Source organism: Saimiri boliviensis, chromosome 13, assembly GCF_048565385.1.
Source record: "Saimiri boliviensis isolate mSaiBol1 chromosome 13, mSaiBol1.pri, whole genome shotgun sequence".
Lineage (NCBI taxonomy): Eukaryota > Metazoa > Chordata > Mammalia > Primates > Cebidae > Saimiri > Saimiri boliviensis.
In genome coordinates this window covers 77,190,318-77,207,659 of record NC_133461.1, presented here as the reverse complement: position 1 = coordinate 77,207,659, position 17,342 = coordinate 77,190,318, and the positions used below count along the sequence as shown (strand labels likewise).

The 17,342-nt window shown below is 36.3% G+C and overlaps 1 protein-coding gene across 2 annotated transcripts in view; it reads left to right on the top strand.

The window, feature by feature from the left end:
• Positions 1 to 17,342, top strand: part of ADAM9 (ADAM metallopeptidase domain 9) — a 117,704-nt gene that overhangs the window by 87,109 nt on the left and 13,253 nt on the right. Inside the window, exons 17-20 of one of the 2 annotated variants that reach the window (XM_003938130.4) lie at positions 2,160 to 2,240; positions 2,490 to 2,595; positions 9,242 to 9,383; positions 10,793 to 10,880. In XM_003938130.4, the coding sequence (XP_003938179.2) occupies positions 2,160 to 2,240; positions 2,490 to 2,595; positions 9,242 to 9,383; positions 10,793 to 10,880 (417 nt within the window). The remainder of the gene's footprint in view (positions 1 to 2,159; positions 2,241 to 2,489; positions 2,596 to 9,241; positions 9,384 to 10,792; positions 10,881 to 17,342) is intronic. The other variant, XR_012513198.1, reaches the window with a different exon arrangement.

Below are 17,342 nucleotides of genomic sequence, written 5' to 3'. Positions count from 1 at the left end.
ATTGTCCCAGGTAGTTCAATTTTGCTCCCCACTTGCATCCAGAAATCAGTAAACCAGAAGTCCTATAGTCAACTTTGCTCTGCTTGATGTGTGGATGGTAGGGGGCGTGGTGGTAGTGTGTGAGAGGATGGTCTTATTTTCCCACTGTGAGAGGATTTTTTTTTTTTTTTTGAGGCAGCGTCTCGCTCTTTCTCCCAGGCTGGAGTGCAGTGGTGTGATCTTGGCTCACTGCAACCTCTGCCTCCTCGGTTTAAGCGATTCTCCTACCTCCCAAGTAGCTGGGACTACAGGTGTGTACCACCATGCCTGGCTAATTTTTGTATTTTTAGTGGAGATGGGGTTTCACCATGTTGATCAGGGTGGTCTTAAACTCCTGGCCTTAAGTGATTGACCTTCCTTGGCCTCCCAAAGTGCTGGGAGGAGCCACTGCGCCCAGTCCCCACTGTGAAGGTTGTTGAGTGTATTCCTTTGAGTTTGGCTTTTCCCATTCCACAAGGTAAACACTTCCAATCAGAACACCCTTTCTCTGGAGGATTTGTAATTTTCTTGCTCCTTAAAGTAAATCTGCCATTTATTAACACATTTCATCTTATTTAACACTTCAGGTGTCCACTTTGAATCAATTACTGAAAGAAAAATCTTTTAACTGGTAGGGAAACTCTTGGTAAATATCTCCTCTAAAGACTTAAAGATGTAAGAAAAACAGCATTTTGAAATCTTTATTCAGGAGTTGTGCATGGCTAGAGGACAGATGACTCACTGTAGCTGTAATTTTGGAATTTTTAATCATATGAGTATATATATATGTCTTATTTAAAAATTAATGGAAAATTGGAGGAAACAGTGTTTGGAGATCTTCTGACTTTAAAAGTACAGTTCTGTTCAAACCTATATATTTTTTAGAGTGGTAAGGCTATCTATTGATATTTCATTGTATGTTTGTTCTCTGATTGTTCTTTATTTCATTTGCACATTTAAATATTCTGATCCTGTATACAAAATTTATTAGGCTAGTTGCCTAATCAAATTTTAAAATAGCACTCAACAATCTTTCAAAATGTTAGTCTCCTTTTTTTTTTCTAACATCACAAAAGAGCAGTTTTTGCAAAGATGCCAATTAAAAAATTTCTAAAATGTTTTTAGCTGATTCCTTTAGATCTTAGGTTAATATTTTTTCTGAGGTAATTTTTTTTTTTATCTCTCAGTATTTAGGATTCATTTCTGTTTCATATCTCACCATATGAACCAGAATTTCTTGAATCATGTAATGTTATAAGGACTTATTTTCAATAGTGCTTTTAATAGAAGTATCTAATCATGGTACTGGAAAACAGGTTTATCTTGTCAACAAAGTATCCTTTTCTTTTTGAAAGAATTTTAAAAATTAAAATGAGTTTTAAATATCAGTTATCCTTTCGATGTCTGTCGTAGTAACAACACTTTATAGACGTCTAACAGCAATTGAACTTCTATCCTTGAGTCTTCCTTATAGTCCTGGAGTTAATTCTATCTGGTTACTTTTTTATTTTTTTTTATTTTTTTTTATTGGGATGGAGTGTCACTCTTGTTTCCCAGTTTGGAGTGTAATGGTGCGATCTTGGCTCATCGCAACCTCTGCCTCCTGGGTTCAAGCGATTCTCCTGCCTCAGCCTCCCAAGTAGCTGGGATTGAAAGGCATGTGCCACCACACCTGGCTAGTTTTATTTTTTTAGTAGAGACAGGGTTTCAGCATGTTGGTCAGGCTGGTCTCAAACTCCTGACCTCAGGTGATCTGCCCGCCTCGGCCTCCCAAAGTGCTTGGATTACAGGTACGAGCCACTTCACCTGTCCTCTGTCTGGTTACTTTTGATTTGAAAAAGTCCATTTGGGAATATTTTATTTAGGATTATCACATCTATATCACATGGAAGGATAGATAATAGTTTTATCTTTGTTTTTGGTCTTTATGTCATCTGTGTTTTTGATAATTAATTTTGTGTTAATTAGTTAATGTCACTTATTTTTCTGCATTTTCAAAAATATAATATAGGAATTAGTGGTTCCTTGAAAGTTTGAAATAATTCTGCAATGAAATAATCTATACCCAGGTCTTTTTTCTGGGTACTTTTTAATGAATGTGCTCAATCTTTCTTTACTTAGTTCATTTTTTTTTCCCCCAGATCTGTAGAAACTTCCAGTGTGTAGATGCTTCTGTTCTGAATTATGACTGTGATGTCCAGAAAAAGTGTCATGGACATGGGGTAGGTAATGTTTCCTTTTGGTTTGTTCATGAAATTAGTGCTAAATAATGAGAAATCTCAGAGAGGACTAGATGAGAATTCCCAGGATTTTCAGATATTGGGGAATTTAGATTCCTGATACATTTTTACTTTTAAACAGTGTCAGTAAGTTTATATGAATTTAGTCCTTTCTCTTGGTTTCCATTCTTGAGTTGACGATACAGAGCAACATTCACAATTAACAAAAGTGGTGTTTTGATTGTTTTGAAGGTATGTAATAGCAATAAGAATTGTCACTGTGAAAATGGCTGGGCTCCCCCAAATTGTGAGACTAAAGGATACGGAGGAAGTATGGACAGTGGACCTACATACAATGGCAAGTAATATAGAAGAAAATTAGTGTGATCTCCCAGTGGCCCAAGGCATTAATTGGGCATCCTTGTACCTCTCCCTCACTTCCCACATCAGTTATACATTTAATTATGTTGATTCAGCCTCCTAAATTCCTTGTGAATGTTTCCGTTTTTCTCATCCCAGTTTATTACTTTCAATTTCTTGCCTGGACATACATCATAGCCTCTTATGTAGGCTCCCTGTTTTTCATCTTGCTTCCTATAATCCATGTTTCACTCTACATTACAGAGTTCAGTGTTTCCTTTCAAGAATTCAGTTTTTATTATGTCAGCGTCTTGCTTTAATTCAGTGCATCTGCATTGCTTTTAGAATGAAGTCCACAACTCCTTAACATGGCTTAAATGTCCTGCATGACTTGCCCCTCGCTTACCTTTCCAGCCTCTTTTCACTGTGCTAAAGACATATTGTAACTTCTTTGATTTCCTCTAATAGGCTACTATCTTTTACCTCTGGGCTTTCATACCATATTATTTTCACATTGTTGGCAGTTGGTTAATTGCTGTTTAGGCTTCAGATGATGTGTCATTTTTTAAAGGAAGTTTCCCCTGGCTGCCTAAATCTCAATTATCATTCCCTTCTATTGCTTTTCTAGTACTGTTAGCACTAATTACTCTACTAATTACTGATTTGCCTTTTAAAATTCCCTGATAGACTGTGAACTCCCCGTTTACCGGTATCTTTCTGGTGAGATTATATGCTTTTTTTCTCTTGGGTAAATAGCCAGCTAGAATGACTAGTCATATAGTAGGTGTATGTTAAGCTTTTAAAGGAACTGCCAAACTGTTATACAATGTGGCTATACCATTTTACATCCTCACTAGCTGTGTATGAGAGCTCCAATTTCCCTACATCCTCTCTAACACTTGTTATTGTCAGTCTTTTTAATGTTATCTACTCCAGTAGGTATATAGTGGTATTTCATTGTGGTTTTAATTTGCATTTCTCTAATTACTAATGATGTTGAGAATCTTTTCTTGTACTTATTTGCCATCTACATATCTTCTTTGGTTATGTGTCTATTTAAGTCTCTTTTTCCAGTTTTTAATTGGATTGTTTTAATGAGTTTTGAAAATTCTTTACATGTCACTGATTCAAGTATTCAAGTTCTTTCTTAAACATGTACTTTGTATATATTTTCTCTTAGTTGCTTACTTTGTATTTCATTTGTTCTTTTTTCTAGTTTCTTAAGGTGGAAAATGAGGTCATTGATTTGAGACCCTTTTCTTTTCTGATATAGGCATTTTATTGTTATCGGTTTTCCTCTAATTCAGCCAAGAAATTTTGATATGTTATACCTCCATGTTCTTTCCATTCTGATTACCTTCTGTTTTTATTTTTTTTCTTTGACTTACAGATTATTTAGATATGTGCTATTTCTTTTGAAATCTCTGGATTTTTTAGGTTTTTTTTTTTTTTTTTTGAGACGGAGTCTCTTGTCACCCAGGCTGGAGTGCAGTGGTGTGACGTCTGCTCCCTGCAGCCTCCGCCTCCCAGTTTCAAGCTGTTCTCCTGCCTCAGCCCCCTGAGTAGCTGGGACTACAGGAGCCTGCCACCACACCTGGATAATTTTTGTATTTTTAGTAGAGACAGGGTTTCTCTATGTTGGTCAGGCTGGTCTTGAACTGCCAGCCTTAGATGATCCACTGCCTCGGCCTCCCAAAGTGCTGGGATTACAGGTGTGAGCCAGTGCACCTGGCCTTTTTAGTTACCTTAATGTTACTGATTTAAATTTTATTTCACTGTAGCAAGAGAGCATATTATATATGACTTGAATCCTTTTATTTTTTGAAACTTGTAGTCCAGAATGTGGTTTATCTTGGTAAAAGTTCTGTGTACACTTGAATGTGTATTCTACTATTCTTAGGTGGAATATTCTCTAAGTTATTAGTTCATTTTAGTTAATAGGTAGTCAGATCTTTGATGTCCTTACTGATTTTCTGGTCTACTTACTCTGTCAGTTATTGAAAGGATTATTGAATCCTTTGGCTATAACTGCCAATTTGCCTATTTCCTTAATAGTTCTGTCAATTTTTTCTTTATTTATTATTATGCTCTGTTATTAGGTGCATAGACATTTAGAATTACTCTATCCTTGTTGTAAATTGACTCCGTTATCCTTTACAAAATAGCATTCTTTCTCCCTAGTAATATTCTCTGTTCTGCATTGAGATGTTATTAATATAGCTACTCCAGATTTCTATTAATTAGTCAGCATGGAAAATTTTTCCATCCTTTTACTTATTTCTTTATATCATGCTATAGTAATTAGTGATATAGTTGGGTCTTACTTTTTATCTAATCTGCCGTTCTCTGCCTAAGTTGTTTTGATTATTTATATTTAACTTGATTATTGATGTGTTTATGTTTAAATTTACTGTCTTGATATTTTTCTGTCATAGTCTCTGTTGTAGTGATACTATAATACTTTAGTAAATTTCTATGTCTCTCTTTTTGTGCCATTGTTGTCATGTTTTACTTCTACTTATTTTATAAACCCCACAATTAATTGTTACTCATTTTGCTTTGAACGTTGATTATCTTTCAATGAGACTTAATAATAGAAAAAGTCTTTATATTTACCCATATAATTAGCATTTCTGGTGCTCTTCATTTCTTTGTGTAAATTTGCATTTCAATCTGATATCATTTAATTTCTGCTTGAAGGATTTCCTTTTACATTTCTTATAATGCAGGTGTGCCACTGACAAATATTTTTAACTTTTGTATGTCTGAAAAACATCTTTAATTTGCCCTGCTACTTGAATGATAATTTAACTGGGCAAGAATTCTGGGGTGACACTTTTCCTCCCTTTTTACTTCTAAGGATCTTCCTTGTTTTCTGACTTGCATTGTTCTTCCTGAAGACCTGCTGTCATCCTTTTCTTTGTATGTAATGGCTGCTGTATAGGTGTTTTTCGAATCTCTGGTTGCTTGCAATGTTTTTCTCTTTATCTCTGATTTTTAATAATTTATTACAATATGCCTTGGTGTACTTGGGATTTTTTGAGCTTTTTGGATCTGTGCTTGTATAGTTTTCTTCATATTTGAAAAATTTTTGGCCATAATTTCTTCAAATATTTTTTTTCTGTCTTCTTCTTTCTCCCTTCTCATTCAAGTCCTCCAATTTTATGTATATTTGGCTGCTTGATGTTATTTCACATCTTACTGACTGGCTGTTGATTTTTTATTTTTATTTTACTTTTTAAATTTTAATTTAATTTTACTTTTTTTGAGACAGAGTCTTGCTCTATCGACCAGGCTAGAGTGCAGTGGCATGATTTTGGCTCGTGGCAATTTCTGCCTCCAGGGTTCAAGCAATTCTCATGCCTTAGCCGCCTGAGTAGCTGGGACTACATTTGTGTGCTACCATGCCTGGCTAATTTTTGTATTTTTAGTAGAGACGGGGTTTCACCATGTTGGTCAGGCTGGTCTCAAACTCCTGGCCTCAAGTGATCCTTCCAAAATCTGGGATTATAGGTGTGAGCCAGCATGCCTGGCTGGCTGTGGATATTTAAAAATTACTCTTTTGTCTTCATGTTTAATTTTGAGCAACTTCTGTTACTACTCTTCAGTTCACATTTGTTCCATGAAGTCGAATTTGTCATTAACTTGATCCAGTGTGTTTTCCATTTTAGACATTGTCGTTTTTATTTCTAGAGTTCCATTTCTTTTATATCTTTCATAACACTACGTAAGATGCTCAGTCTTTAAGTTTTTGAACAAATAGCATACAGTTGTAATAACTGCTAATATCCTTGTCTACTAATTCTATCATAGGTACAATGTCTCCGTTTTGATATTTTTCCCTCTTTTTGCCTTATCTATTTCAGCATTTTTGTAAGCCTTATAAATTTTTATTAGATGCCAGAAATTGTAAATCCTACTTTGTGGGTTATTGGGTATTTTTGCATTTCTATTATACTAGTATGCTTGAGTTACCTGAACATAGTTTGATCCTTCAGGGTCTTGCTTTTAAACTTTTAAGGCAGGGCCTGAATAGCATTTAGTCTAGGACTGATTCTGCTTTATTACTGAGGCAAAACCACTTCTGTTTATCCTGCTCAGTGCCACATTAATTATGAAGTTTCCCACTGAATTGTAGGAACAAATACTCTTCCTAGGCCTGTGTGAGTTGTAGGGCTTATTTCCATCAATCTTTTTACAATGGTTCTTTCTCCAGCTTCACATGGTCTACTTACATGCATATATCCATCAGCACTGATGCAGATCTTTCAAGTTTTCTCTGTAGCTCTCTTCCCTTTGCTACTTTGTCTGGGAACTCTAGCTGCCTTGGCCTCTTCAGAATAGCAGCTCCATCTCTTTAACTGAGAGAGACCACTGGGTTTTGCTTTGGGACCCACACCCCTCATTAGTGTCTGTTAACTTTCTTTAGACACAAACCTGGGACAGTTGTAAGGCTCACCTTATTTTTTTTCCTGCCTCTCAGGGATCATTGCTGTTTGTTGCCTGACGTCCAGTGTCTCGAAAAACTGTCGTTTCATATATTATGTCTGGTTTTCTGGTTATTTTAGCTGGTAGAGTAAATCTGGCCCCTGTTATTCCTCCTTGGCTGTAACTGGAAGTTAGAACTATAGATTTTAATGGCTGTGTATCATTTCATCCAGTGGATATGCCATAACTTCACTTAGCATTTTCTAATTATTTGACATTTAGATTGTCTTTAAGGTTTTGATAATGCACTGTTAACATTATAGTATACATGTTAATGTGTATGCATTTTTCCAGTTGAAGAATCTATTGCCAGTAATGAGATTAGTTTGAAGAGAATAATTCTTTTTATAGTTCTTTTAGGAGTAAAAATTCCTAATAAATGATACATTTGTGTAATGCCACTAACAGTGTGAAGGTTTCGATTTCAAAATAATCTTGCCAGTGTGGAATGCTTTAATTTAAATATTGTTTACTCATTGGTAAGTATAAAATGATAATATGAAGCTTGCTTTAATTATTTATACAGTTGACCCTTGAATAATGCAGAGATTAGGGGCACCAACCCCCGATAGCTGAAAAGCCATGTGTAACTTATGGCTTCCCCAAAACTTGACTACGAAGCTGTTGACTGGAAGACTTACCAATAACATAAACAATTGATTACCACAGATTTTGTCTATGTATTGTATACTGTATCCTTATAATAAAGCAAGCTAGAGAAAAGAAAATTTATTAAGAAAATCACAAAGAAGAGAAAATGTATATGCTATTCATCCAGTGAAAGTAGATTATCATAAAGACTTTCATCCTTATCATCTTCCTGTAGAGTAGGCTGAGGAGGAAGAGGAGAGGTTGGTGTCAAGGGTGGTAGAGACACAAGATAGTTTGCATATAAGTGGACCTGTGCAGTTCAAACCCACATTGTTCCAGGGTCAATTGTATTTTGATTTTCAGTTGGGATAAATATTGTTTCATATAGCTTTATACAACTTTTAACAGAAATTTCTGGTTCTCTTACAAATTAAAATTATGAATCAATTTACCACTCCTGTTCATATCTATTGTGTTATTTCTCAAAAAAATACAGAACACATCAAACTTAATGAATTTGTAAAAGTTACAGTGAAACTTAAAATCTAGAAGGCATACAAATAAAATTGATAGATTTAACTATACATTAATAATGAAGTTCTGCATGGGGAAAAGCATAGTGCCGTAAGTTAAAATGGGGAAAACATTTGCAACTCATATCGTCGGCAAAGCTAATCTCTCTGGTATTTAAAGAACTTTTAGAAATTAAGAAGACAAAAGCAAGAGTTTAGTAGAAAAATAGTCAAAGGACTGACAAAAAGAAATAACGTTTCCTTAAACAAGAAACAAAAATGCTCCACTCATAGTATTAAAAAAAAGTAAATTAAAATTTTATAAGATAACATTTTTCACCTACCAGGTTGGCAAAAATCTGGGTTTGGCTCTGTGGGTGAGGCTATGGGGAATTCTTATATATTACTTGTAATATTCTTATAAATTGTAACCATTACTATTGAAAGACAACTTGACAATACCTAAAAAGAGTGATGAATGCACTTATTTATTGATACAGCAATTCTGCTTTAGGGAAATATTCTGTAGTTATACCTGGACTCATATGTTATGACATATGTACAAGGTTATTTATTATAGCAACTTATTTTGGTTGCTATAATGGTAGTAACAAAAGATTGAAAAAAAAAAGTGTTTATCAGTAGGGTACAAGTTAAATAAACTCTAGAACATCTTCACAATGGAGTTTTGTATAGCTGTGTGGAAAATGAGTTGACCCACTATGTACTGATAAGTGAAAAAAACTGATGCCCCAAATAATATGTTACCTTTGGTATAAGAAAGTGTTGACAATAGAAACATCTTTTGTTCTTGATTGTTTGCTTGAAGAAATACTGTAAGATTACAGAAGAAACTAATAAAAGTGGTTATTTTTGTGAAGACAGATATAAAGTGGACAGGGATGAACTGTGAGAAAGACTTCTCAATGTATTCAATTAATGTCAGTTTGATTTTTGAGTAATGGGAAAATTAATGTAAAATATTTATAATCCTCTAGTATTTTCTGGGTAGTATGAGTTTGGTGACTGTTGATGTAAAATTCTTCTCTCTAGAAATGAATACTGCATTGAGGGACGGACTTCTGGTGTTCTTCTTCCTAATTGTTCCCCTTATTGTCTGTGCTATTTTTATCTTCATCAAGAGAGATCAGCTGTGCAGAAGCTTCTTCAGAAAGAAGAGATCACAAACATATGAGTACTTACATTTTTTCTTTTAATTCGTATATTAAATATATACATCTATTTTCTGAGACAGAATCTCAACCTCCCTGGGCTTAGGTGATCATTCTGCCTCAGACTTCCAAGTAGCTGGGGTTACAGGTGTGCCACCACACCTAGTTAATTGTTGTATTTTTTTTGTAGAGATGGGGTTTTGCCACGTTGCTCAGGCTGGTCTCGAACTTTTTGAAGCCATCCACCTGCCTCAGCCTCGCAAAGTGCAGGGATTACAGGCATGTGCCTCTACGCTCAGCCTATATTAAATAATTTACAAAGTATTAATGGTGATAGTCATATCACAGAGGTTGGTAATCCTCTAAAATAGGGTTCTAAGTTATCTCTGTGACCTTGTGACATGATTAGCATGGGTTGAAAGGCTGTGGTGACCATGCCACCTCTTATAAAAGGGAGGGGAAAAGATTATGGTGGTCAGGCCTTAGGCTACTGAAAGTGCTCAGGGTTCATTTTGCTTAACACCAATTCTGATGGTGGAGTAAGTAAATACTTCCTATCACACTTCCAACTGACCAGTCTATGTAAATAATTCCCCCATCTGCATTTTTGAAGTTTGAGTTTCTTAACTATAGCTATCTTCCATATATCTCCAGTGCACTGACTTGCTGTCAGCTCAGCATGTCTAAAACATATCTTTCCAGCCAATTCATTTGCTACCCTTGGATTTCCTAATTTTTTTATTTTTTGAGACTGAGTTTTTGCTCTTGTCGCCCAGGCTGGAGTGCAATGGCACGATCTTGGCTGACTGCAACTGCTGCCTCCCGGGTTCAAGCAATTCTCCTACCTCAGCCTCCCAAATGGCTGGGATTATATGTGCCCATTACCACGCCCAGCTCATTTTAAAAAATTTCTTATATATATATAATTTTTTTTTTTTCATTTTTGTATTTTTAGTAGAGATGCGGTTTCACCATGTTGGCCATGCTGGTCTCAAACTCCTGACCTCAGGTGATCCACCTGCCTCGGCCTCCCAAACTGCTGGGATTACAGGCGTGAGCCACTGTGCCTGGCTGGATTTCCTAACTTTTAAAATGACTACTTGGCAACCTGAGAATATGCTTTCACTCTTCTCTGATTTTAGGAAGATTTGAGAAGAAAACTTTAAGGGACCGTTTGCTTAACTGACCAACTTTCACAATTTCTTAACATTTCTGTTTAATTATAAAATGTGGTTAGTAATGCTTTCTAATACCATAAGGATTTAAAATGCATGAAAGATGTTAAAATGGCATAAAAAAATTTTAACTGTGTCATGATTATCATCACCACCACTACTACCATCATTATTCTGTATTTGGGAAAATGCAAAATGTGTGTAATATTTCATGTAGAAATGTTTTAATTTAGATGAAAAATAATTGTATCTTTCAGGTCAGGTGGCAAAAATCAAGCAAACCCTTCTAGACAGCCAGTGAGTGTTCCTCGACATGTTTCTCCAGTGACACCTCCCAGAGAAGTTGTAAGTGTATACTTATTTTTCTTTACTGTATTAAAAGATCAAATGTTTAAAGATTGAAAATTTATGTAGATATAGCTAGAAATATAGATAACTCTTAAGAACTCAGGAATATTATAGGTGGTCCCTAATTTTTTTGTCTTTGAGACAGAGCCTTGCTCTGTTGTACAGTCTGGAGTGTGGTGGCACAATTACATCTCATTGCAACCTCTGCCTCCCAGGTTCAAGCGATTGTTGTGCCTCAGCCTCCAAAACACCTGGGATTACAGGTGAGTGCCACCACAATCAGCTAATTTTTGTATTTTTAGTAGATATGGGATCTCATCACATTGGCCAGGCTGGTCTTGACCTCCTGACCTCACATGATCCACCCACCTGGGCCTCCCAAAGTGCTAGGATTACAGGTATGAGCCCTTGTGCCCTGCCCCCTGAGTTCTTTAAAGGAAAACCAGTGGAGTCCTTGGCATAGAGGACACAGAAAAAGGCACCTGGACATGAGGAATGCCTTGCTTAGCAACCAGGATTGAGAAATGACACGAGACCTATGCTATCATTACTTTTTTCTGTCTGCTCTTTCTGTTTTCAGTACCTGTCTCCTTATGGGATATTACCAAAGACCTGGTGCTGAGCTCTTGGATAGGCCTAATTGTCTCAGCTGTAGGACTGATAATCACTGTTTCTGCAAGTGTATTAGGGAGTGTTTAGATCATGATATACTTTTACTGATCCCTAAGCAATATGTAATATATTTTAAAATCATTTTTAAAGCTTTAAAAACGTTTTGATAATTTGCACATGTATCTGCAGCCTGCTTTTTCCCTTTATGTCACTTTGTGATTTATCTCTATTAATAGATGTAGCTGTGATTCATTGATTTTCACTGTTGAAAATGATAAGAAATCATTCTTCATGTTTTAATGTATATACACACACAGAATCTCCCTATTCCACCCCTTTTTATATATAAAAAGGAATTGTTATGTCCTTTTTCCTCTTAGCCATATATCTTGCAAATTTTTCCATATTGTTATGTATGCAGGATGGGTACATAGGCCCTATGCATGTTAGTTAGAAATTATCTGTATATTCTTCATCATTGCCATATATGTCTATATTTCTTATTTTGCAAAATATATATAAAATTTGGCATTTTAACAATTTTCAAGATTTTTTTGTAAATTTAACAGTAATGGTAAAAAAACCACTAATATTTGCCATTCTGACATATATATGTAATGCAATACTGCTAAGAGTATTTACCTATGTTTTCTTTTAGTAGTTTTATAGTTTCAGGTCTTAGGTTTGAATCTTTGTTTTTTTTTTTTAATTGTACTTTAGCTTCTGGGGTACATGTGCAGATCATGCAGGATTGTTGCCTAGGTACACACATGGCAATGTGGTTCGCTGCCTCCATCCTCCCATCACCTACATTTCTCCCCATGTTATCCCTCCCCGAAATCCCCACCCCCCTGCTGTCCCTCCCTTGGCCCCCAGCAAAAGACCCCAGTGTGTGATGCTCCCCTCCCTGTATCCGTGTGTTCTCATTGTTCAACACCCATGTATGAGTGAGAACATGTGGTGTTTGATTTTCTGTTCTTGTGTCAGTTTGCTGAGAATTATGGTTTCCAGATTCATCCATGTCCCTACAAAGGACACGAACTCATCATTTTTTATGGCTGCATAGTATTCCATGGTGTATATGTGCCACATTTTCCTTGTCCAGTCTATCCTCGATGGGCATTTGGATTGGTTCCAGCTCTTTGCTAGTGTAAACAGTGCCGCTATGAACATACATGTCCATGTGTTTTTATAATAGCATGATTTATAATCCTTTGGTTATATAACCAGTAATGGGATTGCTGGGTCAAAAGGAATTTCTATTTCTAGGTCTTTGAGGAAGCGCCACACTGTCTTCCACAATGGTTGAACTAATTTACACTCCCACCAACAGTGTAAAAGTGTTTCTATTTCTTCACATCCTCTCCAGCATCTGTTGTCTCCAGATTTTTTAATGATCGCCCTTCTAACTGGTGTGAAGTGGTATCTCAATGTGGTTTTGATTTGTATTTCTCTAATAATCAGTGATGATTAGCATTTTTTTGTTTCTTGGCCTCATATATGTCTTCTTTTGAAAAGTGTTTCTTCATATCCTTTGCCCACTTTTGGATGAGTTTGTTTTTTTCTTGTAAATCTATTTTAGTTCTTTGTAGATTTTGGATATTAGCCCTTTGTCAGATGGGTAGATTGCAAACATTTTTTCCCATTCTGTTGGTTGCCAGTTTACTCTAATGATTGTTTCCTTTGCCGTACAGAAGCTGTGGAGTTTAATTAGGTCCCATTTGTCTATTTTGGCTTTTGTTGACAATGCTTTTGGTGTTTTAGTCATGAAGTCCTTGCCTATGCCTATGTCCTGGATGGTTTTGCCTAGGTTTTCTTCCAGGGTTTTTTATGGTGTTAGGCCTTATGTTTAAGTCTTTAATCCATCTGGAGATAATTTTAGTGTAAGGTGTCAGGTAAGGGGTCCAGTTTCTGCTTTCTGCACATGGCTAGCCAGTTTTCCCAACACCATTTATTAAACAGGGAATCCTTTCCCCACTGCTTGTTCTTGTTAGGTTTGTCAAAAATCAGATGGTTGTAGATGTGTGGCATTGCTTCCAGGGACTCCGTTCTATTCCACTGGTCTGTATCTCTGTTTTGGTACCAGTACCATGCGTTTTGATTACCGTAAACTTGTAGTATAGTTTGAAATCAGGTAGCATGATGCCTCTGGCTTTGTTCTTTTTGCTTAGTATTGTCTTGGCTATGTGGGCTTCTTTTGGTTCTATATGAAGTTTAAGGTGTTTTTTTCCAGATCTGTGAAGAAGGTCATTGGTGGCTTGATGGGGATAGCGTTGAATCTATAAATTACTTTGGGCAGTATGGCCATTTTCACATTATTGATTCTTCCTAACCAGGAGCATGGAATGTTTCTCCATCTGTTTGTGTCCTCTCTTATTTCATTGAGCAGTGGTTTGTAGTTCTCCCAGAAAGGTCATTTACATCCTTTGTTAGTTGTATTCCTAAGTATTTATTCTTTTTGTAGCAATTGTGAATGGGAGTTTGCTCATGATTTGGCTCTCTGTTAGTCTGTTATTGGTGTGTAGAAATGCTTGTGATTTCTGCACATTGATTTTGTATCCTGAGACTTTGCTGAAGTTGCTTATCAGTTTAAGGAGATTTTGGGATGAGATGATAGGGTCTTCTAAATATACAATCATGTCATCTGCAAATACAGACTATTTGACTTCTTCTTTTCCTAATTGAATTTTTTTTTTCTTGCCTAATTGCTCTGGCTAGAACTTCCAATACTATATTGAATAGGAGTAGTGAGAGAGGACATCCTTGTCTAGTGCCGGATTTCAAAGGGACTGCTTCCAGCTTTTGCTCATTCAGTATGATATTGGCTGTAGGTTTGTTGTAAATAGCTTTTATTGTTTTGAGATATGTTCTGTCGATACCTAGTTTATTGAGAGTTTTTAGCATAAAGGGCTGTTGAATTTTGTCGAAGGCCTTCTCTGCATCTATTGAGATAATCACGTGGTTTTTGTCTTTGGTTCTGTTTATGTGGTGGATTATGTTTATAGACTTGCGTATGTTGAACCAGCCTTGCATCCCAGGGATGAAGTCTACTTGATTGTGATGGATAAGCTTTTTGATGTGCTGTTGCAATCTGTTTGCCAGTATTTTATTGAATATTTTTGAATCTTCTGTGTTCATCATGGATATTGGCCTGAAGTTTTCTTTTTTTTATTGAGTCTCTGCTGGGTTTTGGTATCAGGATGATTTTGGTCTCATAAAATGATTTGGAAAGAATTCCCTCTTTTTGGATTGTTTGGAATAGTTTCAGAAGGAATGGTACCAGCTCCTTTTTATACATCTGGTAGAATTTAACTGTGAACCCGTCTGGACCTGGACTTTTTTTGGTTGTTAGGCCATTAATTGTTGCCACAACTTCAGCCCTTGTTATTGGTCTATTCAGGGTTTCAACTTCTTCCTGGTTTAGGCTTGGGAGGATGCAGGGGCCCAGGAATTTATCAATTTCTTCCAGGTTTACTGGTTTATGTGCATAGAGTTGTTTGTAGTAATCTCTGATTGTAGTTTGTATTTCTGTGGAATCAGTGGTATCCCCTTTATTGTTTTTTATTGCATCTATTTGATCTTTTTTATTAATCTGGCTAGCCATTTGTCTGTTTTGCTGATCTTTTCAAAAAAACCAGCTCCTAGATTTGAAGGGTTTTTTTTGTGTCTCTGTCTCCTTCAGTTCCACCCTGATCTTAGTTATTTCCTGTCTTCTGCTACCTTTTGAGTTTTTTTTTAAATCTCACTCCTATAGCTCTTTCAATTTTGATGATAGGGTGTCGATTTTAGATCCTTCCTTGCTTCTCATGTGGGCATTTATTGCTATAAATTTCCCTGTAGACACTGCTTTAAATATGTCCCAGAGATTCTGGTATGTTGTGTGTTTGTTCTTGTTGGTTTCAAAGAACATCTTTATTTCTGCTCATTTCATTGTTTATCTGTCGACATTCAGGAGCCTGTTGTTCAGTTTCCATGAAGCTGTGTGGTTCTGTTAGTTTCTTAATCCTGAGTTCTAATTTGATTGCCCTGTGATCTGAGAGACTGTTTGTTATGATTTCCGTTCTTTTGCATTTGCTGCGAAAGAGTGATTTACTTCCAATTATGTGGTCAATTTTAGAGTAGGTGCAATGCGGTGCTGAGAAGAATGTATATTCTGTGGATTTGAGGTGGAGATTTCTGTAGATGTCTATTAGGTCCGCTTGGTCCAGATCTGAGTTCAAGTCCTGGATATCCTTGTTAATTTTCTGTGTTGTTGATCTGTCTAATATTGACAGTGGAGTGTTAAAATCTCCCGCTATTTATTGTGTGGGAGTCTTTAGTCTCTTTGTATGTCATTAAGAACTTGCTTTATGTACCTTGGTGCTCCTGTATTCGGGTGTGTATATATTTAGGATTGTTAGCTCTTCTTGATGCATTGATCCTTTTACCATTATGTAATGTCCTTCTTTGTCTCTTTTGATCTTTGTTAGTTTAAAGTCTATTTTATCAGAGACTAGGTTTGCAACTCCTGCTTTTTTTTGCTCTCTGTTTGCTTGATAAATCTTCCTCCATCCCTTTATTTTGAGCCTATGTATGTTCTTGCATGTGAGATGGGTGTCCTGGATACAGCACACTGATGGGTTTTGACTTTTTATCCAATTTGCCAGTCTGTATCTTTTGACTGGGGCATTTAGCCCATTTACATTAAAGATTAATATTGTTATGCGTGAATTTGATCCTGCCATTTTGATGCTAGCTGGTTGTTTTGCCCGTTAGTTAACACATTTTTTTCATTGTGTCAATACTCTACCATTTGGTACGTTTTCGAATTGGCTGGTACAGGTTGTTCCTTTCCTTGTTTAGTACTTCTTTCAGGAGCTCTTGTAAGGCAGGCCTGGTGGTGATGAAATCTCTCAGCAATTGCTTGTTTGTTAAGGATTTTCTTTCTCCTTTGCTTATGAAGCTTAGTTTGGCTGGATATGAAATTCTAGGTTGAAAGTTCTTTTCTTTAAGGATGTTGAATATTGGCCCCCACTCTCTTCTGGCTTTTAGGTTTTCTCTGGAGAGATCCGCTGTGAGTCTGGTGGGCTTCCCTTTGTGGGTAACCCAACCTTTCTCTCTGGCTGCCCTTAGCATTTTTTCCTTCATTTCAACCCTGGTGAATCTGACAATTATGTGCCTTGGGGTTGCTCTTCTTGAGGAATATCTTTGTGTTGTTCTCTGTATTTCCTAGACTTGAATGGTGGCCTGCCTTGCTAGATTGGGGAAGTTCTTCTGGATAATATCCTGAAGAGTGTTTTCTAACTTTGAATCATTCTGTCACATTCAGGTACACCTATCAAACGTAGATTAGGTCTTTTCTCATAATCCCATATTTCTTGGAGGCCTTGTTGATTTCTTTTTACTCTTTTTTCTCTGTTTTTTCCTTCTCATTTTATTTCATTGAGTTGATCTTCAATCTCTGATACTCTGTCTTCTGCTTGGTCAATTCAGCTATTGAAACTTGTGTATACTTTGTGAAGTTCTTGTGCTGTGTTTTTCTGCTACATCAAGTTGTTTATATTCTTTTCTAAGCTGTTTATTCTAGTTAGCATCCCATTTAACCTTTTTTCTAGGTTCTTAGTTTCTTTGCATTGGGTTAGAACATGTTCTTTTAGCTCAGAGAAGTTTGTTATTACCCACCTATTGAAGCCTGTTTCTGTCAATTCATCAGATTTATTCTCCATCCATCTTTGATCCCTAGCTGGTGAGGAGTTGTGATCCTTTGGAGGAGGAGAGGCATTCTGGTTTTTGGTGTTTTCATCCTTTTTGTGCTGGTTTCTTCCCATCTTAGGGGCTTTATCTACCTGTGGTCTTTGTAGTTGGTGA